This window comes from Dromaius novaehollandiae, chromosome 1 (assembly GCF_036370855.1).
Source record: "Dromaius novaehollandiae isolate bDroNov1 chromosome 1, bDroNov1.hap1, whole genome shotgun sequence".
Classification (NCBI taxonomy): domain Eukaryota; kingdom Metazoa; phylum Chordata; class Aves; order Casuariiformes; family Dromaiidae; genus Dromaius; species Dromaius novaehollandiae.
In genome coordinates, this window is record NC_088098.1 from 114,788,291 (window position 1) to 114,811,770 (window position 23,480).

Below are 23,480 nucleotides of genomic sequence, written 5' to 3' on the forward strand. Positions count from 1 at the left end.
TTCAAGCTTTTCACTTACAGCATAGCGACTGCAAATTTCTCAATAAAATGGTTGCAAATCATTCTCCCTCTAAGAAATAGCTGGAGAGTCTCTGTAGAGAAGTTCAAAATAAATAAATAAAGGGAAGTGCTTCTCAGGCAACTATCCAACACAGAACGTTTTTGCCCAAATACTTTGGAAAATCACAGGAGACTGAAACGGGGTCTTCTTATGGAAAGTGTTAAGCTACCAGCTTCACCTTTAATTAGAGTACAGCATAACTTCCGTACTTTATGATGACAAATGAGGTAAACCAAGGACATACCTCATTAGCTGCCTGGACTTTTGTTATATTAAATTAGACCATTGTTTTAATGCATGATGAGAACTAGTCATTTATTTGGCACACTTTGTCTTTTTGAGGAGAGACTTCCCAAAGCATTTGCGAATCTCTCATTATTTATATTTTCAAAAAAACTATTAAAATTTCTTTGAACACTTATCACAAGGAAGCAAGGTATTAAGTAGCAAACGATTTACAAAATATACAAATCTGACAGCCAGTATTCAAGCTTCTAAATTAGCCATCAGTGACACTACTGAGTGCAGCATCTGTGCATGGCATCGAATACATGTATTCCATCTAACCATAAAGATTTTTCTCTTAACTTTGTATGTGTGTTTACAAACACCAAGAATGTAAATTCCAAAGCATTTTATGGGACTAAAAATTCTAATTCATATCACAATCCTCTCTCTCCATCCTAATCTCAGTTTTTAAAACATTCTGACCAGACTAAAAGAGATTAAAATATATGGCAGATTTCCAACGACTCTGCAAAACCTTTTTTGGTTTTCATTAAAACTGAGCAAAATTCAGAATATCACAGCTATCTCTAATCTCTAAATATTGCCAAGCTAAAGTATGCTTGTTTTAGCACAAGAATAGCAGCAACACAAAGTAATTCTATACCTGTGTCCTCTGTCCTTCTCAGTCCAGGAGATAGGGACAGGACAATTCCCTTCTTGTTTATGAAGCTTCCCCTGCAGACACACTGACACTTGCACACATGAGCACACTGACATTACCACACATAGCTCAGGGCATTAGAGTTGCTACTGGCAGTTGCTGGTAGGATGCTTCCTATTAAAAGAGCCAAACTGAGAAGATTACAGGTGATTCTTCAAGGGATCCTATATGTAAGCATAATACGAGTGAAAGCTATGGGTAAAAACTAACACGTAAGGAACACGAATCTTATAATGAAGGCTTTTAAAACAGAGCCAACTTTAGCACCACACCATTTTGCACTACTATGAACTTCAAGCCTTTCCTTGAAAAAAAAAATAAAGGCTCCCAACAGCTGTGTAAAATGATGACTGATCAAGAATGAGTTAGTAGATCATCTGCTGTTTTCTCCTTAATGAAGCATCTTACTGGTGTTGACAGTTCCCACTGAGTGAAAATGACATAATTTTACCAGCAGGATGGTGTTTAGTTAAGTTATGCTGTAGGAATGCACAAAATGGTAAAAGAAACAGACGGAGAGGAGGCAGGGTTTACCCTCATGCAAGTGAAGAGGAGCTGACCTTCCTGTAAATTGTTTTCTTCCCAAGCGGCAAAAAGACCAATTGTCTAAATGGACTGAGAGCCTTTCTTAGCAACCTTCCCTTTCACCTTGAGGTAAGAGAAGGTGTGACTACATTAGTAATCTGTTAAAACCAGTATCAAAGCAACATGCGGGCTCTGGGCCTGACAATATTTTGGAATGTCACCTGCAAGGGACTTTTGGCATGACTCTGTCTGTTCAGATCCTGAAGCAAGAGATGAAAGGAGTCAAATGTCAGTCAGCAAGCCCTGGATCCCAGTTCACTTGCACTCTCTGTATTCCTGATAGCGGACCTTGGACTACCCAGGCCTCTAAACCCCCAACACCTACTGAAGACTAACATCTATTATAGCCCAACAGAAGATACTAAGTCCATGGGATCAACAGGAATTTCTACACCTTGTAGGACTGGGGCATATATTCTTGAAGTAAGGTGCGAATACTCTAAAGCATTTATTACAAGTCAGCTGAAAATTAAATCCTCTCTCAATACCCAGACACAAAGGGAAAATTAATTTGCACCAAAGAGTTCTGGGGGTATACATGGACCACATCAGAGTTATGTTGGATGTGTGGCAAAGTACATCGAACTGCAGCTATTTTCTTCCCAGGAGCACTGGAAAGCAAAACAGAAGTTTGGATATTTCTAAGTTTTCTTAAAACACATTGCCAGGTTCTCTGAACCAACAGCGTGCAAAAATTACTCTGATCACATTTATTTTCCACTCCTGTCAAGCACAGGGATAGAGTAAATGAAAAGCAGTCCCACTGTATACCAAGCAAAACTCAGCTTTTGTTAAAAAAAGAAAAGCATGTCGTGGTGGCTCTTCAATTAAAAAAAAAAAAAAAAGCTGTTTATGGACATCTACAAATCTCTGTGCTTGAACTGGAGAGCATGCCAAAGTACAGCTCTTGCACTATATTTGATCACAGGACACATGCCAAGTGACACAGCATGCTAAAAAATGCTACAGGCATTGTAATTTGTTTTCTTAGAAAAGCTCGGCTCAGATGAAGCATCTGTTTTTCAGTGAGGTCATGCCTTTCACCTAATTTTCCAGTGGGGATGACTGAAGTGCAAAAGAAGGTCAAATGATTTGCCCAAGGTTAGCCAGTGAGTCACTTGCTCTCAGGGGATCAGGAGTCAGGAACCTCTTTGCTCAACATTCTTTGGTCTAATCACCAGACCATACATTCTGGATCATCCTCTCGCTCTTTTTTTTTTTCTTAAATTGCATGGTTTAAAATAAAACCATTTCTTTCTGCTTGTATTATTTTTCTAACTTGTGCAAGCAACTGGTTCCTCATTAAGACCCACATCCTGATATCACTCATAGGTGGAAAACCTTTTGAAGTCATGGGAATTGTACATAAAAAATGATGGACCTAAGCACTAATGAGTTATAAAGTTGTATTTCATAAAGCAGAAGTGTTTTGAATTATACAAGCTCACAAAAAAAATGCACAGAATCTAAAACTGGCTATTCCCCTATGTTCATACTTGAACTTTCCTTCCAATTTTCTCTTATTTGACTGCTATCCATCACTTGCAAAAGAAAAAAAAATCACTCTCTCTTTTAAACCTCCAGCCCAGAGGCAGTTTTTTAGTATTTCTGGCTGAAAAGAATTCTTCAGGCTGAATGAAACAATAGTCTGAATTGCAGTTTCTTTTCAGGAGCAGACATAAAAAAAGCCACAATCAGACATTCATATACCAATCCTGCAGACTTTATATGAAACAACCTTCTACTAGAACGGCTGAGGGAGCTCACAGATGCATAAACCCTGTCTGAGAGTTGATTTGCAGACAAAACTCTGTCCAAGCAATGCAGACTAGGCAATTGGATACCACTATGTCCACAGAGTCTCAAATAATCATTAAAAGATATGGTCTTGGAGGTCCGTGCGACATCCGCTATCCTTATCTGTGGGGCATATAGAAGAGGAGTATCAATTTTACTGAAAAAGTGGGATATGGTGATTCCCATTTTACATCATTCCAACTCAGAGTAACTCACAAAGAACAGCATTCGCTGTAGCTCATGGTGAATGAATAAACTCTGGGAGAGTAGAGAGTGCAAGAATGAATACATTACATTGCCCACTGCTTATTTCTTGGGAAACTCTGCCTTTCTCTCTATGCTTGAAGTTCTGTCTGCATGAAAACTACATCATCATACCGGTAATGCTTATCTGCCGTGGAGGAAAGCAGTCCCTGCTTTCCCATGCAGTACAGAAGGTTATGGGTACAGACACACATGGCCAAAGTGCACTTTTACTGATAACAACTATCATTCTGAAACATGAGGCAAGACCCAGTTTCATGCTCAATTCCTCTAAGATTGCAGAGGCACTGATACCTCACTCTGTATATTTGGCTTTAAGTTATTATGTTTCCGGATCCATAGCAGCTTTTCAAAGCATAGCCCTTGTTTAATGTACTCTTTCATGAGGTTACTCATATACAAAGATCAACACAACTTCAAAAAAGCTCTGAGACAGCAAAACTCAGGCAATGATGCTGCTATGTCTGAGTCACTTCCTTAAGTCTCTGGTTGAGAATTTTGCTTTTAATTCCTTTACTTCTCTGTCAGAATTGCTTCACAGCCTGTAAGAAGGCAAAGATTCCTAACCTACTCAGACTTAAAAGTAAGTGGTAGATAAAGAAAAACTCATGTATATTCGGAACCTGGGGATTCAATTTTTCTAAATCATATCAATTTCACCCTTCTATCTCTCCATTTTTCCATACAAAGCTCCTTACAAACTGTCTCAGCTTCACTAAGAAAAGATTAGTTTTAATACCACATGTGCAGCAGGTGGAAAAATCATTATATATTCTATATAATATTACAAGTTAATAAAATAGTCTTGAGTAAGCCAAGAATTTTTAGCCAAAATTTAAACCGGCATTAACCAGCAATCACCTGTACAGCTCATGTTTGTGTTTTGAAACATCAGTTAAAGTTTCAGCCCTACTCTTCACCTCTCATGAAGACTTAGCGCTGAGTGCTTATCTTCTCCTCTTAACCAAAGAGGATATCTTCATGAGGACTTAATCCAGATGGCTTTTGCTAGCAGAATTTTAAACAGAACTTTGAAAAGGTGCAAAGAGAAGGAATTAGTTTTCTTGATGTATGTCTTCAGAGAAGGTTTTGATGAGTACAGTCTCTCTTTCTCTTTCTTTAAGAAAGGAATTTTGTCTAATAAAGGTTACCTGGATATTTGTCTAAGCTTCATCTGTCATGAAGGAAAAGTAGCATGAAAGCCAGACGACCTTCACCATTTTTCATGGGACTATGAGACTCTGTGGCCTTGGCAATGTATATCCGTTGAGATGAAGGGCTACAGAAAATTTGTTCCTGTCAAGTCTGAAGCTTGTTCCTATCTGCTCTACCTTGACAGCCCTAAAATCAAGGGGCTGCCTGTTCAGTAGTGGCAAACACAAGATGACTGTGAATTTAATTACTTTGGGTGCATACAAAATAAGCACATGGTAGAACATGAAACTAGACAAAGAAAGTATTTTTTGACTCTTCTATGTTCATTTAAAGCAAGACTACTACTTAAATACCAGTCATATTGTTCTTGGTTTCAGTTTCTTCTGAGGAACGGTCAGAGTCATGTGGTTTAGATACAAAGATAATATAAGGTTAGACATGATAGGCATGATCCTCTTTCTGCAGAGGGCTCAGAGCACTAGTTCAGGATCAGGCTCTGAACAGCTACTTTCAAGCCACTCAGAATTCAATATGGTGGTGTATTTCAGTGAAGTGCCTGAGTAAGGACCCAGAAATGATACCTCCCTTCTCAAACAGCTCCTTTCACATAAAATTATGCTGCGTAATAAAGCACTAAACTTTGTGCACAGCATTCATGAAATTTTTGTCTTCTGTGATAGCAAATGCCACAGAATGATGGCATGTTGAAAAAGTTTCAGTAGTAAACACATTATTCTCTAGTTCTGGCTTCTGTATAGTTCCTGGCTATTAAGCGTGCACATATCTAATAGAGCTGGAGAGAAAGTTGTGATAGCATCACAAAACCATAGAAAATGAGGCTGTGAGTGTAGAAAAGCCACCATGTTGTTCCCTCCGACCTAAGGTAGGATCAGGTACGCCCAAGCCATGTCGGACAGACGCTTACTGAAGCTGCTCCTGAAAACCTCCAACGATGGAGATTCCACAGCCTCCCCTGGCAGTTTGCTCCTGTGCTTAACTGTCCTCACAGTTAGATGATTTTGGCTAACATTTAAAGTGAATCTCTCTTGCTGCAGAGTAAGGCCATCTTCCCTTGTGCTGTCCCAGGTGGACATGGAGAATGATTTATTACCTGCATTTTCACAACTATTTTTTACATATTTGAAAGCTGTGTTTATGTCCCCCTTCAGTCTTTGCTTCTCTACACTAAAATCACATGAAAGAAGATAAAGAAAACTAATAAACAGAGGTTTAATGAGCTCCGTGTAGCAAATTTTAAGTTACATTCTAAAAATAAAATACTGGAAAGAACATCAGTAAACCACATCACTCAGGAGGATACAAGCAGGAGTAGCATGCCAGCATGATTACATAACAGAGAAACAGGAACTTTGCAAAAGGTCAGATGAACACTAAGACTCTGAGCAAAAAGGCAGATCTTTCTCTGTATCTCTTATTTCAAAAAAAGAAAAGTGTTCTGTGAGGTTGATGGAAAGAACAAAGATACATATAATTTAAGAATACCTTTGCAAGTTATTAGGCCCGTGTAACCCTCACCGAACTAAACCAGAGCTTTTCCTGCTTACAGACTGCAGGAAGAATGCTTTTGTATTTAAGGACTGGATTGAAACTCAAGAGACAAGTTTAATTCTTGGCTTTCCCTGAGACTTCCTATGTGATTTCAGGCAGATCATGAAATCTCCGTACCCCAATTATGTATTGCCAGAACGAGCAGTAGCTCCACTTCTTTTCTCTTGAACTCTTCCCATTTCATTTTTTTGTAGACAATAAGCCCTTTAGGATGTGGGCTATCTGCACTGAAGCACGCATGACTCCAGCACGGCAGGGGCTGAAGTCAGCAGAAGTTTCTGAGCGCTACTGCATGCCCAAAGGCAACAAGAGGCTACGAAATACGGAGCTGTAATGTATAAGGTATATCTTGTAAAAAGAGATGTTAAGCATCAACTTCAAATTGATTGCCTGTGTCTTTTGATGGGTATCAGATCATGCTTTTCTGCAGGCAGTGCACGGGTTGGCTTATATGTCAACACTGTAAAAGGAACAAAACCTCAAAAAAAAAAAAAAAGAAAGAAAAAGACTGAGTACTGGACTAAGCATTAAATCTATCTACTTTTATTTCCTGGCAGTTATTTTAATAGATGATATATGGAAGAGCAACATACCAGCATGATCACATAGCGGAAGACTGACCTAGGAAGAAGGTTAAATAAATGTTGAGAGTGAGGGCAATCATGGGTTCTTTAATGTTCTTCTCCAGACCTCTCTGTGAACTAGGGAGGTGTACGAAGCAATGAAGCATCATTATTTTACAGACCACGGGCTGATGATCACAAGGACTTAGACAATGTCTACATACCATGCCCAAGCTAATTTAGATACCCTTAGATACCCTAAGGAGGCCTACCCTGAAGGAGCTGCTTAAAGTCACAAAAGACACCAATATGGCACAACATGGAGCTGAACTCATGAGTTCAGGCAAGAATCCAGAAGAATCGACAACCTTCATCAAGGTAGAAATGTTCAGGAAATGAACTCCAAATCGACAGAGCCAAAATAATACGGAAGCCTTAATATATAAAAAGCTTTCCGCTTACCTCTCCAATATAAACTACTTCTAAAAGACTGTTTTCTTTACGGATGAAGAATCTACTATATAACTGCTCCCAGAATTGTTTCATTTTAATCAAGGTGTTTTAAAACCACAACAAAAAAGTAATTCCACTTCAGTTGTCACTTCCATCAGGGCACGTCATTAACTTATTGGCATAACAATAACCTATTGGTCTAGCCTTTTCCCGATTCTCTCTGTAATATATGTATTTGTCATCTTATTTCACTTTCTATTTGTATAGCATGACAGTAATAAAACTATTTTTGTGACAGTACAGCTACTGTCCACACTGATAGCAGCATGTCCCCTGCAAGAAAATAACCACATATGGCTTCAGTATTAGTGGCTGAATGTCTTTATAGGCTGTGATTTAAAAAACAACATTCATGGTATTTGCACTGCTTCCTTTTACTCTGGGGAGAAACTGGATTATCGCTTTCAAAGATACAAGGTCTCCTTATCAGTACTGTTTTTTGTTGTATTATCTCCACTTTCTGCACTTGACACAAATCATTCCAGATTTTCCTACACACAGTTAGGACAAGATTCAGGTCCTTGCCAGTCTTTAGAGATGAGTCTCCATATCTTATCAACTGTCAGCTAACCAGTGTACAAAGAATTTGGTTGTATCTATTTCTTTTGTTTATAGCTCTTTGGAGATTTTGCCTGCTGTTGCCACTCATTCATACTCTTCCCTTCAAAAACCACTGGTCAAAAATTCATCTATTTTATCTGAAGGAATAAAATAAAGATCTGAGGCATGATGTGGTAGAAACCTTGGCAGCAGAAGCAGCAGGCTTCATTCTGTAGTGGGCTGCTTTTTGGCTTCCTATACACGTATCCCACCTGAACCCTGGGGCTGTGCATCATCCCGTTAGATTGAGCTGCAGTTCCATTTACTTTGGTTGTCTTCCAGAGAAAGAGTATGATCTTGAAAAATGCTCTTGAATCCTTCAGCGATCTGTGCTCAGACCCCATTGAAGTCAAAGCGAGGGGACACAACCATTCTCTGGATTAAGTCCACGTTACTGATGTTGCATCTACTACAGGGCCACACATGAGAGGGCTATTTAAAAAGCTTCAGACAGTTACTCCAATTTGCTTAGTGGCTCCCCTTACTCATCCTACAGACAGAAAGGAGCAGCTAGGTTTATAGCCCTTAGAGTCCCCTCTGCCTGCAGGGCATCTCCTACTCTGCAAGGTGAATTCCACTGAAAAACAAAGTTGCTGTAAAATGAAAGCTACACCCTACCCACAGGGCAGGGGGGACTTTTAAGACTCCAGGATTGTAGAAAGAAATCTGGTCTCAAACCAAAATAAAGCAAGGCTTTTCCCAAAGTGCTTAACTAAAGGGTATCCATGCCATACTTTTATTTTTCATCCTTCCTTGACCTTTAATTTAACGTAAGTACTCAAAATAAGCAATTTGAGCTGTGTTTTCTTCTCAACTTCTCCCACTTTGGGCCACACACACAAAGATCATTCTGTGACTTGACACCCCTCCTTTCTTAAAATCTTACGGTGAAGAGGAAAAAAAGGGATGTTATTTTAAAAAACCTCAAACTAGAGTTTTTTTGTCCATTAGGGTACTTATTTATCCAACTGTTTCAATTCTTGCCTTTTTTATATTGAAAATTATAGCTTTTATGGATTCCTGTAAACTTCAAGGTATGAAACTGGCTCTTTTTCAAAAATGTGCTTCAAGATCACTAAAAATAATTCACTTGTATTTACATTTTCTTTGTGTGAAGTTTAAGATAATAATATGCCTACTTACAGCTCATCTCTATCTTTATTGATCTATGTCCTTTCTTTTTTGATATATTAAAAGGGGTATTCATTGCTGATAAAACGGTAGTCGAGACACATTAACAACCTCATTGCAAAACAGATACCTCAACACTAGCATCATAAGAAGGTCCCTCATCCCACCTTGCCAACATCTACTAACCTTCAGCAGTATGCACCACTTCTGGAGGTAAGAAGATACAAGCAGTCCCTCTGCCAGACTGGCCTTTGAACGAGAGGCTAAGTTTGCCAGTGTATCTAATTTGCCCGAGTTCAAGACCAGGTTCGTGATGGGTCATTAGCTTCAGAGCATCCAGGACTGATGCCACTAAACCCATGTGATGTTGTTACATTTGACTCATTGTTGCACCTATCTCCAAATGCTCCAAATCAGTGATTTCAGAGGGCCTTCTCTTTTATTACCAAAGCATCTTGTTTATTAAGAAAATTTCAGGTTTGGGGACTCTTTCTGTCATAATATTTTGTACTTTCAGGCTACAAATGACCCCTCCAGCCACCAGATTCCATTTCTTTGTGGCAACGTAAGAGTAGCAGAGTTAGAATCATTGAACATTGATGCCAGCTGCTTTTTCAGACTTGGTGACCTCTGACTGCCGAGACAGGTATATAGACAGCACAGAACTCTGAGGCTCTACCTGCTAGCTACTTGAAAACTGAACTACTGCAATGATACTCCCAAACCAAACTTTACTTTGGTTTGGCAAGAGGTACAAGGCAATTCAGAAACTGGCTCTCTCTGAAAGTTCCCCTTTCCTTGTTATTTCCTTCCAAGAATGTTATATAAAAAAAAAGAGACTGTTTTCCACTTTTAAATTGGTATTCACTCACCAAAGTGAATAACCCTCATACATATTTCTTATGAACACTGCTCACAAAACGTTAGTAAATTAAAAAACAACCAAGACAGCAGCAGCCTCTCTCAAGGAATATATCATGACAGACCTAATATCCCAGAAAAGGGGCTTTCTTTCATCACTAATTCTGTCTTAAATCCTTCTGAAGGGACAGGCAAGGCTTCTACGGTAAATTACTGTCCACCAAGGCTGAAACGGACACAGAGTTAAATAGTTTTTTTGACCAAATCTCTATCACCTAAAAACTGTTTCGTTGACTCCAGGATTCACACTAGTACCATATTTTACCATAAGGGTAGAATTTCAATACACTTATAAAAAAGATCAGAATGCTGTTTTCTCCACAAAACACTTCTCTGCAGGGAATATATCATCTGAAGTAAATGTTTTGAAACAACAGACCATGCAAGCAGTTCAACAAGGTGAGTTATTTTCCACTGTATATGAACTAAATGCATGTTCATTATAATATATGGGCTGAACGCTTTCTCAACAGGGACACGTATTGACATTTTTGGACAGTAGCAGCCTTTGAATTTTCACTTCAACTACTGCTTAAAAATGACACTGTCAGAAAGGAAACACCTACTGTGCACCTTCACTTGCCTTCTGATCCCTTATTAGTTAACCCTGAAGTGCATATGTATACAGCCTTAATCCCCAAGTGAGTATCTGGACCAGGGGAAATCTGGAATTAATTGCGAAGTATTTTGGTTACTAATGCAGCTGTTACAAGTGTTTGATTTGGCAAGGGAACAGAAAAGGCACTGCATACCAATTTCATGAGCCACTGTAAAAGCTGCATGGAGGCCGTCATCTTCAATCACTGCACAGCTGCGCTCAGGAGAGCATATGGTCCCAACGTCTGCCATTCCCAGAGTATCACATGAATGATGCCCACATAAATCCTGCCCAGGAAAGGAAAAAAAAATCATTAAAATAAATTTTTACACCCGTAGGTAACAAGTTAGTCACCAGCCTTCAGCAAACAGCAGGACCAGGATAAAAACAACAGTATTAGCTTCCATCTAAAGATCTCAGTGCACTTTAAAAGCATGATGACACAATGCCACCCCTGCTAGAGTCAGCAGGAGTCTTCTCATCGGCTTTAATGGGATTCCGATAGAACCTGTAATTAATTATTGTTATTTAAATTTGTATTTCTGCAGTGCATGCACAGGCTCCAACTCGCATTGAGCTAGGTACTGAACATACATATAGCAGAAACATTTCTTCACTGACAATAAAAATAGAGAGAGATTCTCTCTATTTACAGGAGGTGAATCACGGCACAGAGAGAAAGCTTCAGACTCCTCTAACCAGAACATCACCTATCTTTTCGAAAGACTCATCTTACACTTGCCTAAAGAAGTAGGATTGTTCTATAGTAAAACCTCATGCCACACCTGTAAAGCAGTACAATGATGAATAATGTGTTGCCCAACACACCAGCCATTTAAGCAGTTTTCAAAGGTTGCTTAAGAGCCAAGGGCAGATAGGGCAGAGCATGAAAAGCCTCTTGATTCCCAGTCTTACTAGTGCAACAACTGCATTACACACTCTCTACCAGTAGGTACAGGGTGTGTCTAAAAACCATGCAGGTAACATTAGGGGTTTGATTTTTTTTCCATTCCAGGACACAAACAATAAAGAAAAAAATAAAAGAGCAGCTTTGGTCACACACACCATGTTTTAATAACCAGCAATAACTTGTCAGTGTTTCTCCTGAACCAGAGGGAAGAATACTAGCCATAACTGACTGGATATGTATAGGCTTTTTCTGGTTGAGAGGGAAAAGTAGGTACCATGCCTGTCTGGAACATGCCTAAACATTTCATTGTGGTTGAATGAAAATGTCATTTTCAGGACATGTCAGTATTATCAAATGTCCTTATCAAAATGATCTCTCTGAGGACTACCTTTTCGCCCTCAAACGATAGCTGCCATGCATTGTTAAGGCTCCCTTCCTCCCTTCAGGTCTCCTTTAGAAAGCATTTCTTTAATGAAGCCTTTGGTAACTAATCCATCCCAATAACAGATAGCCTGAATGAGGCTCCTGGTAAAAAATGTTCACTGACACACTCATGACAATTTTAAATTTAGACAAACTTGAAAACGCATGGATTCAAAGCCCACTGAAGTCAAAAAAACCCACCGTGAGTTCACAGATACAGAACATCTCTTTACATAACAGAGAAAAGTCTAAATGGATACTTTTTCAACATGAAATAAAGGAAATTTCAAGCTAAAATAAGGAAATAATTTAGCAATACTACATATAAAAAGCAAGAATTTCAGGATCAGTTCTTCTGCCTTCCAGGTGTAGGAGTGTCTGGGAACTTTATTTTGTAAGCGCACTCATAATGTTAGTTAATGCCAAGTTTTAAATGCTGCAATACCAGTGAACAAGAAGAGAAGGAAGAAGGTTAAAAATATTTCAATTTACAAATTTTCACAGGTATAATCTATCGGTTCAAAAAAAAAAAAAAAAAAACTTACATTCTGTAGCAAAACACATAATATGCAGGGAATTTTACTCCAGAGCTCTCTCCAACCCTACCAGCTCCCGCCCTTGATATCCTAGTAGGATATCAAGACTTTGCCCCAGACTTTGGCAGTGGCTCTGCATGGGTTATCAGAAGATACAGAATATGGATGCTTATTTTCAAGTACTTTTAAAAGGGATGTAATTTTTTTCAAGTTTTATTTGGGCAAATATAATTGTTATCATTTTCAACATCTCTGGACCAATGCTGGAAGAGGTCCTAAGCACGGTTATGTTACTATAGCATCTAATCATCTGGGGCATATTCAATAAGGAAGAGGCAATACTTAAATTCCTATTACATTTGCTTAGGTTCATATCCATTTAGACTTTTATGCATCACTTCTGGATCTGGCCATTTGAATCTAAGGGTACATCTTACATACAGTACTTGTAAGTAGTTTACTTATAGCAGCATAGTTCAGGTAATAACACACAAAAAAACGCAGGGACATAATATCAATATAAGTACTTTTTATGGTGATAAAACTGATCTTCTAGACAAATAAGTGTAAGCTATAGATGAAGTAAGATACCTTTACATCAGTGCAACTTTAACTGAATCCACACAAGCTGTTAAACTGAAATTCCTACTCTAGTACCAAAAATCACATAAATCAGAAAGAAAGCAGCTTACTGGAGGAGGTCTAAATTACTCTCATGCAGATAGCGGCAAAGATGGTACAAAATACATTAATTCGGGCCTTCTCTCTACATGCGGATTCTGAGCCATTTGGGCTACTTTTATATCCAGGGTGTCATTTTTACTTATGTATAAGTAATGTATTTACATCAGTACTATTCCCAGTATGGGCACAATTATATCAGCACATAGTAGTCTCAGGCCAGAGCATGACTTAATTCCACCTACACACAAGAAGAAGCTATGGCAGTATCAGAAACAGCATTTACACAAACACAACTGGACCTCATAATGATTGCCTTGATTTGATGACACAAGAATAATTAAAATGGGACAATCTTTCTCAGCAGTCAATTTCATAAACTTCTGTTAGAGTCAATTCTGACTGGATCTGTGGGTCTGCAAAATTATGACAGGGATGGTAACGGTAATCAGCCATCAATTGATCTCAGCTTGTTAATAATATTACTCTCCAAATTCCCAAAACTATGCAGAGAGACAGCATTACACCACCTTCATCAGACATGAAAAGACAGCTATGTATATATGCAAGCAATAAAGGATATAGCAATGTTTTGTTACTTTTCATATTATATGTTACTGACACTACATCACTCTACATGCCTTGTTTTTCTCATAATTTCAGTCACTTCATCAATTTTTTTCTCCGTTTTCATAATTTCCCAAAGTACGACATATATCTAAACAGCTCAGCACTGTACCAATAACTTTCCAGGTAGCACTCATTTGCATAACAGTTGGTTTGAGACAAAACAAAGCTTTACATTTTCTTTCAGTCCTTCTTTAGGCACAACTGAACTTCAGGTCAGATAAAACGAACTTCTGGAAGGGCAGTATTACTTAGTGGTCACTACAAGAAAATCCCAAAGCAGGAGACAAGTGATTTTGAAAATTGCTTATCTGTAAAATTACCTGTCTCCTCCGACACTCCCTGGGCAGGTGGAATACAGGTGTCCTCAGGTGGTGGGAAGAAGGTGGGACCACAGATACCCCGCAAGGGGGAAGAGAGGAGAAGAATCTCATGCATACAGACAGCAGTGGACAGTGATAGGGAAAAAGTGCCTTTCCTTCAGGCAGGGGAGCTAGCACACCTGCACTGCTCCCCCACCAACGCAGAGGGACTGCGTGGGGAGCTCGCAGCCTCCCTTTCTGAATTTGAGCTGGGCAGCTGTGGAGGCGGGTTGCAAAGGAGCTGGCGTCTTGGAAACAGGGACTGGATAGATTTTCTGGTCTTAGCTTCTTTGTATGCAGTTGTTACTGGAGGAATGTCTATGGGCTGCTCACTTGCAAACCGAAGGGGGAATGGGTTGGCTAAGTTTTGAAAAGAGAGCATGCACAGAGCTGTCTGGTTTTCTCTGTAGGCTTCAGTGCTCAATGACTGCGTGAGGATGCATCTTTTAAGCTAACGCTGACATTATCAATATTCACATAGGCAGATCATTAAAGACAGCTCCATTATGTTCTCAACTCATAGTCTCATTTATTCTCATTTTTTCTCGTCCCTCTACATGATTTGAGCTTAATATATTTCTATTTATAGGATCGCACGGCATATATTATACACATAATTTAAGCATATCAAGTGGCATCTCTGAGACAAATATTCTGAAAATTTTGCTTTCAGGTATTTTCCTTCTTAACTCACCATTCCCTGGTTATATGATCTTTCCCAACAGCATGATTTTGAGCGATGTTATTGAAAACCACACCTGCTTACACTTCCACTGACTGAAATCTTTCGGGTAAAATTTCTTTTGACTCATACTTCCTGCAGCCTTACTGGCCACGGATGGTTTGTTACCAGCATCAATAACCACATTTCTAGCTTTCCTGAGCAGTCTTGGAAAGCAATCTCAGACTCCTCTGAAGTAAAGTTTCTGGGAGTACATTAAAAGTTTTTATTGCCCTTGAAAATCATTTTTTTTCTTAATAACAGGCCCTGATGTCGTGATGCCATCTAATAAATCCATGTGGATCTCTTCAATTTTCCAAACTCTAGCAAATGCACTCAGAAAGCAGGGGCTCACATGATACTTAAAATTAGTTTCCAACAACTATTTTGCCATGGTGTATAGCTTCCATTTAAAGAGTTAATCATTTTTTCAGATCTCATTTAATTGTCTCCAAACAGTGGTAGAAGCATCTAAGAATAAGCGTTTCTCAATATATCTAAAGAAGGAATGCAGAGTCTGGCCTTTGATCTAGATTACAGTAGTTTCAAAATAGAAGAATGAATAGGAAATGCATTTGCTACACAGGAGACAATAGATGTTAAGCCTTAAGCTTTGGCAAAGGAATGACTTAGGAAAAATGAGCTGTACATCATAAGACTGGTAGTTAATTAGACAGCTTATTGAAGGCCAAGTTTTCTTGGCATTCTTAAGCACATCAAGAACAGCTGGCTGTTTGCCATATATACGTGGCATTGTAGTGAATGAAGATAACTGTCGTGGCTCCCTACTGAAGCGGTTAGTTTATTTTACCAGAAATTCTTTGATTTGTGCAGTAGGCTTAAAAAAAAGAATAAACTGTTCAGTGAAACCTGATATTCGACCGGAGCCTGTGGACTGGATCCAAAACAGGATTTAAGCACCAGCAGGGACAGTTGGGTAGAACGGAAGCAGTAAGCAATTGGCTCACATGTCCTCTGGTCTTTAAGTTACCTAGCCTTCATAGGGCTCGCAGTGTGTGACCGTATGGGCCTGAAAGTGCCACAGTTTTACAGTTTTACTGCTGCAGCAGTTTAGCACTTAGCTCATACTAAAGCCTGATTAGGGTCCCGACCCGTGATGTTTCCTCAGCCTTTGGGCCCCGAGGGAACCCAAGCCGACAGGCTTTTCTCAGATCAGACCTAAAAGAAACCAGCAGGTTTAGGCTAACAAACACAGTTGTACATCACCTTCTTTCAAAAAGCAGCTAACAGCTTTTACATCTCTGTGCATTTGTTTGTTTGTTTTTTCTGGCTTCTTTACAATGGTCTAGCAGCTAAAGCCTTTGCCCAATAAGACGGTGATCCAGCTTCAAATTCATTTGGTGGATGAGGGCACTTGGAAGCATATCCCTTAGAAAAGCATCCTAGGCACCAGGCGAGGTCTATTGCGACACGTGCACGTGCACCTCTGTGCGTGCAGGGGCCTGGGGCTCCTGCTGCTGCCCGTGTGCCAAGGTTTCCACGGACCAGACTGCAGCTACTGCTTATGGCGCTCAGTGAGGGGACTTCATTTTTGGTCCCTGCTCCTCAGATTGCTTCTGTATTTTACACTGAACAGTCCTTTGATAAATTACAGAAACAGTCGTCTTCCCATGCGCTGGCAACATGGGCCTTCGTGCTCTAAGCGGGGCACTGCAATCAGTGGTTTCGGGCCATGATTCCTCTTTCTCACCAAATGAATCATGAATTACTCGCTAAATAGTGACACAGCTTCAGTCGCAGGGGCAGAAAGTTTCCTTAACACCTGGAACAGCTTCCAGCCCCCTGGTTAAGGACCTCTCCAGGGAGGTGGGCGATATGGACTTGAAACCCCTCAGGAGGAGGAATTAATATGACTTTCCAACTTCCTGCACAAGTGTTTCAACCACAGATACATAAAGGGAGGGTGGAGCCACGTGGTATTCGGGATCTACAAATCTAGCCTCCTGCGCTCAACTGCAGAAAGTAGGTGAAAGTTTATTAACGTTTCAGAAACAGGAAATGGTGCATTTTGAGAAAAGTGTTAATAAAAGGAAGATAGAAGGAACTAAGGTTCATCCAAAGAGAAAAGACTACTGATATCGCCCCAGGAGTGCCTTATGTCTGGAAGGCAAAAAAAATGCAAAACTGAAATCAACAGTCCAAAAAAGGTATACTGGTGGTTAGGGCTAATCAGTGAACAAAGTAATTAGGGAATGATCTATTTTACCCCTCAACTGATAGCATGAAACTTAAAGCGAGACTGTCAGAGCCCAAATGGTGGAATGCTGTCCTGGAAGGAGCCTGCTGTGAAAAGCTGCGCTCCTGAGACGCTGGTGGATTTGCTCATCGGGAGGTCCAGATCAGGGCACCAGGGAGAGGGCCTGACCATCACCGTAAAGCAAGGAAGGACTCCAGCCAGGCTCCCTGAGATGACGGAAAGGGAAAACATGTAATTTGCCTAACCCATAATTCTTCTGTGGGGAAACTCTACACCATCTCCGTAAGTTAGTACGGACCATGCTACTTCTCCCACACAAATGAAGTCCCACTTTATTTTCCCCAAGGACATCTTCTAAATGTGTTAGAGTTGCAACAAGATTGGTGAAAAAGCTACAAAAGTGGGAGGAACACTATATTATAATTTCTTCAGAGTAATAATAGTAAATATTAGTGAAATATATTCTACTGACAGTTGGTAAAGTGACCTGTTTTACTAATATAGGATAATAATTTGGATGAGATGATAATATTAGGAAGGAAAACAAAGAAAAAAAAAAGAAAGAACCAGAGCCAAAGAAAGCATGTGCGTTACTCAATGAAATTATCATCTATAGAGCTGAGATAATCCAAAGCTTGCTGTTAAATTTCAACAGCACTGTCAGATGGACAGTTAAAGTAAATCATACACACAAGACCCATATAATTACTGTGTGGAAACAGGCAGAACAGTGGCCTTTGGCTCTAGTATGAACTTCTTTGTTAGATCCAGGCATGATGGTACTATTACTATACTAACAAGCACTTAGGAAAGTATTTTTTCTTGTTCTTGTTGCCTGTATCTGCTGTGAGAAATGACTATTTTAATTTTCATATACTTCAGAATTGGGGTGAAAGGATAGGGAGAGAACTGGGTTTCATCCAAATGCTTTCAAAAGTTCACTTGAAATTTAACTAAGGGTCACTAATGAAACAGATTGGGTGAATTCTACAGGATAATTACAGAGAAGGTTAGACCTCAGGAAAGAACAGTTTGAGTTCAAGAACAGTTTGCAATTCATATCTAATGGTTGTTTTCACTGTGACAATTAATTTGGCATGCATTTTTTGCGTCAATAAAAAAACTTAAGGCAGAAAATAACTTGTTTCTAGCTTCAGAGAACTGTTCACCATCAAAAAGCTTGAAACGGACCAAACTCTAAATCTGCTGTTGACTTCACCAACATTGAGAATAAAGTGAGCTAATCTTCAAAGGAAAGGAGGTCCACAAGCTCTTCTTCTTCCTTCCCATCTCACAGCCACTCTTCTGCCTCTGCGCAGCAAGGAGAACCCACCTGGCCACCAAATTACCTAAATCCTTGCATGATCATATCAGGTCTGCGTAAGACATGCTGAGGATGCATGTGGCCTAACGATTTACAACTATTGCCAAGGACTTGACCACAAAGTAGTAGAGCAGCGGGGATCCCTGTATTATCTGAGGCTGTTAAGGCCAACCCACCTTCATGAGAGCTCTTACAGGATTTATTAAAAAATTATCATTTTCTATGACATTTTGGTACTGATAACCGAGCCCTCTATCAAACTCATAGTCATGGTCATAGTACGTAAAAATGACAGCTCAGGATTACTGGGAAAATATATTTCTCTTCATTAGAGTTTGAGAATTTAAAATAATCATCATGTAATCCAACTGAGTTTCTGCAATATTTAGGGATATATAACTTCTGTGCATATTGCAGGTTTTTACAATTTCCTTTACGAGTGATAATGTTGACACATTATTGTAGTTTTCCTTGTAGTTACAGAGTACATGTACGATTCACTACAGCTAATGGATACAGTTATACGGTCCTTACCATGACTGATGGCAATATATAGTGGGAATCAATGTTAAAATAGTTTTAATACTCTTCGCCTGTATCACCCCAAGCCAAACTCATCTCTTTATTTATTTACTATTTACTTTACTGTATTCTGCAGCATGATTGCTTTAAAGTCCTTATTTAAAGTCCCATCTTTTTACATGGGAAATACTTGTAATATGAACGATAATGACGATAATTTGAACTGCTGGCACTAATTTTATAACAGAAGAGAGCCGCCAGTATATTCAGTCTATCAGTGCTTACTAATTTATCTTTTGGTGTCAAAAATAGCATCCAAGTAAATGTCGCTTCAGAATGAAGATAATTATTATAACAGAGACCTGTACGGCAACAGGCATACATAATTTATATTCTAACTATACATAAACACTTACATGCAGCTGAGGGCATGTGTTCGGCTGACGAATGATTTGCAAATATTATTCTGTTGACGCAGAGACACAAAGTTCGAGGTGGCCCCAGTTAGTAAACAAAGATGGAAAATGTACCTCATGCTTTAACTCCATGCCTGAAAAACAAGCCATTTAGAAAAAGACATCTGGATGTACAAAAATTAGCTTGACGGTATTCAGAGCCCATCAAAACACGGAGGGAGCCATGGCTTGGCGTCTAGTAGCTAAGCAACGAACTTCATACATTCAAAACATAGTTGTAAAAGTTGGATCCTCCTGCCAGTTGCTGCTACTCTCATTGAAAAGCTAAACTGGAAAAAATCTCTCTTAAGCTCAAAATGCGGCTGTTTTCTATGGGAAGCATCTCTGATCCTTTTTCATTCTTTAAACCCTTTAATGTTTATATTCTGATATGTGCCAATAGTTTCATTTTGACATCTTGAGTGTAAGTTTATAAGAATGGTGTGGATTCACACATACTCCCTACAAAGAACATCTATGAGTATATGCAGTAAGAGACTACAAAGTCTCGCTCTTATTGAGTCAAACACCTCTCTCAAGCGGCCCCAATGAGTTTGAAATACAAGGCCAGTCTGCTTCTTCACACACCAAACCACTAATGTAGATTAAGTTATACTGAATTACACTATCTGATAAGTGAATCCAGTAGTTAAGCATTTTAAGATATAAACCAAGCAAACTGAAACCTATGCTTTCTTTCTTGCAAAGCATTTATGTCGTTCAGTAACTATGCAAACAATATTGGTATCTTAAGAGTGGAACGAGACCGCAGGAACTGTGACATTTTATTAATTTTGTTTGTACCCAAACGAAGTAAGCCTGCACACATAAGAAGCATTACTCGGGAATCTCTGAAAGTAGACTGCTGATTAGCACACTCTCATTCTGGTGCGAGGGCATCCATGCAAAGAATTAAAGATAATGACCTGTAAAGCAAGTGTGCTTCAAATTCACATTCTATCTTAATCCAAATTAACTTTCGAGTGTTGTTAAATAGCTACGCATTACAGTCATTCCTAATAACTAATGTTAAGATTCATGATCTGCCACCCTACAAGTCTCTGAATTGTAAGGAACCCCATGGAAATAAATGGGAATACTGGCAGAGAAACACACTCTTTAATGAAAGAGTGATGGATTCTGGCCCAGGCTTAATTAATAAGCCATTAAAAGCACTGTTTATAGGAAAAAGGAAGAGTATTGTGACCCAGCCTAGGTAGCTTGCTTCCATTCAGATTATAATGATAAAAAAATGAAAGCTTGCAAATTCGACCGATGGGTTTTAAACTGCTAAAAAAGGCTCCTGCTGCACAAGTGATGCCTGACTGACACAGAACCTAATGTTTCAACTATTTACAGCTATAAAAGCAAGCCAGGAGCTTCCCCCCGCCTTCTGGAGCAACTCCTTCCACAAACCATCCAAAGCATCCTTTTTGGCAGCCTCCTATGATGTAGAAAAGCAGGAGAACTCAAACTAACGGAAAGTCATGCAGTTATTTTTTTCGTACTTGGGGAAGAAAAAAAGAAAAAACCACCAAACCCAAACCGCCAAAGGGATATTCTTACAGAAGAACCTCATTGCATAAACTCTGCCACATGTCTGCTAGAGCGATGTCCCTTAACGACCTCTGGCAAGGCAAATAATTAACAACCAGGCAGGCAGCAATGCACGGCTCTGCATGGGTAAGACTGGCAGGATCAGACCTGCAGCTGCTCAAGACGCCCATTTTTCACTCGAGGAACAAGAAGGAGGCTGCATCCCCTTGCCACTGACCGACTCACTGAACTCACACAGCTCTGTTTACCTGCGGTTTACATTTATGTCCTAGCCTTGAACCACAAGTGTTGCCGGCTTCCAGCTTAGCGAAACTATTCTTTCATGCTGGGAAGAGCGTGTCAACAGACTCGACAAGGAAGTCGCGTGCTCTTTTAAGGTGTACTCCCTCAGTTTTGCTCACAGCACATATGGGGGATTAATTCAGCCCAGGAAATGCTATCAGCTCTTGGTGAGGACCACCTCCCCAAGGGGAAGGGGCAAGCGCGCAAAACAGTTCACTGGGAAAGGAAACAACGTCACCTCTCAAACGCAGATAAGTTAGGCGGTCTCAGCCTAGTCCCTCGTGGCGACGTGTCTGGATCAGACAAATTAACACTGCCGCGCAACCCTGGCAGAGCTCCCAGCACTGCAGCCACCAGGATGACCACGGACTGTGCTGGGGAGGGGGGTCACCTTGCAGATGCTGATGAGGAAGGACGGGGGGGGCACAGTTTATCAGGTGCTCAACCCACACCTGTCCCCGGCAGGGCCACGTGAAGGGGCTCACCCCCAAGACACACAGCGACCCGACAAAAGGCCAAGCAGGTGACGGGAGAGGCAACCACCAGGCTTGGCGGGTCCCCCGCCGGCGTGGGGAGTGTGCGGGACTGGGCAAGCCAGAGGGCTGCCAGGGCAGCAGCGACACAGCGCTCGGGGCCAACCACGGCCCGCGGGGGCGTCTCGGTGGCGGGGACGGGGCGTGAGAGGCCGACCTACCTCGCGGGTGAAGAGGATGGCGGCGTCGTAGTGCTCGTCGTGGTCGTCATCGAGGCGGTTGTGCTGGTGCTGCCACTTGCAGAAGTTCTTGAGAGTGGCGGCGGCGTTCCTGGTGACCTCCAGCCCCTTGTCCTTCTCGCCCAGCGCCACCACCTTCACCACGGCCAGCCGCACGTGGTTCTCCAGGCTGGCGTGGGCGTAGAGCCGCGAGGCGATGGTGGCCAGCGTGAGCAGGTAGTGCTGCAGCCCCTTGCCGTACTGCCGCCCCATGGAGGCGTCGGCCACCAGCAGCAGCTCCACCTGCCGGGCCCGCGACACCGAGCGCCGCCGCCGCCGCCGCCCCGGCGGGCCGCCGCGCGCCGCCGCCGCCGCCGGGGGCCGGGCCGGGTCGCGGGTGCCGCAGCTGGGGCGGGCCGGCACGGTCTCGAAGCTGAAGCGGTGGCGGCGGAAGAGGTGCGGGGCGCGGGCCGGGCCCTCGCCGTAGATGCGCGGGGGGCCGGGCGCGGAGCGGCGCGGCCGCGCCGGCCGCACGATGTAGCGGGCGCGGCGCACAGCGAAGTAGCCGTCGAGGCCGCCGCAGAGGTTGAAGACGGCCAGCGAGCGGGGGCTGCCGTCCACCGTGCCGCGGTAGCGGCAGCGCGCCGGGCCGCCGGCGCCCGCCGCCGCATCGCGCTCCAGGTCGAGGAGGAAGCGCTGCCCGCCGGCGTACAGCACGTATCCCGCCTTGCCGCCCCCCGCATAGGTCGGGTCGAGGCGCCGCACGACGCCGCTGGCGCCGCGGGGCGGCGGGGGGCGGCGGGGCGGCCCGGGGGCAGGGCCCGGCCGGGGCGGCCGCGGGGCGCCGGGCGGCGGCGGCGCTTGGTCGTCGGCAGGTGCCGCCGGAGGCGGCGGCGGCTGAGCCAGGGCGAGGTGCAGCTCCGCGGCCAGCAGCAGGGAGACAAACTTGAGCATGCTTGCCTCGCCGTCAGTGGCGATTAATAATAGTAACGGTGATGGTGGGGGGGGCGGGTGGAGAGAGCCGGTGCAGCGACGTAGTTAAGGGAAGGGGAGAAGGGGGGAAGGAGGGAAAGAGGGGGAAAAAAAGAGAGAGAGAAAAAGAAAGTTCTGCCTCCCGAGGTTGAGTCAAGTGTGAGTGGGAGAGGCAAAAATGTCAACAAAAGCAGCTCGCGTGTGAACTTTGTGTTTCTCTGCAGGGAAGAGCCGGGCGCACATGGAAGGAGAGAGAGAGGAGCGAAATCCCAAATCACTGATGCCGGGGAGGCAAAGGTGAGGGGGGGGAGAGGAAAAGGGAGAGAGGTGGCCCGGAGCCGGCAGGCAGAGAAGTTTGAGCACTTCCCACTCCTCGTCCACTTCTCTGCTGTAGTCACTGGATCATCCCCATCAGCAGCAGAGGCAGGGGGCAGCTCTGCTGCCACTCGGCACTTTCTCGGGCTCCGGTGGCTCCCTTGCCTTCCTTTGCCCCC

General features: G+C 42.0%; 1 protein-coding gene and 1 long non-coding RNA gene across 2 annotated transcripts in view; one reads left to right on the plus strand and one right to left on the minus strand.

Annotated features, from left to right (window-relative positions):
- Positions 1 to 7,695, plus strand: part of LOC135330380 (uncharacterized) — a 61,249-nt gene extending 53,554 nt beyond the window's left edge. The window contains exons 6-7 of the long non-coding RNA XR_010392378.1: positions 6,574 to 6,721; positions 6,937 to 7,695. This is a non-coding gene — a long non-coding RNA (uncharacterized LOC135330380). The remainder of the gene's footprint in view (positions 1 to 6,573; positions 6,722 to 6,936) is intronic.
- Positions 1 to 23,073, minus strand: part of ADAMTS5 (ADAM metallopeptidase with thrombospondin type 1 motif 5) — a 48,018-nt gene extending 24,945 nt beyond the window's left edge. The window contains exons 1-2 of the mRNA XM_026096205.2: positions 22,018 to 23,073; positions 10,860 to 10,992 (exon numbers count right to left, since the gene is read on the minus strand). Of these exons, the coding sequence (XP_025951990.2) occupies positions 10,860 to 10,992; positions 22,018 to 22,968 (1,084 nt within the window). The 5' untranslated portion in view covers positions 22,969 to 23,073. The remainder of the gene's footprint in view (positions 1 to 10,859; positions 10,993 to 22,017) is intronic.
- Positions 23,074 to 23,480: the final 407 nt, after the last annotated feature.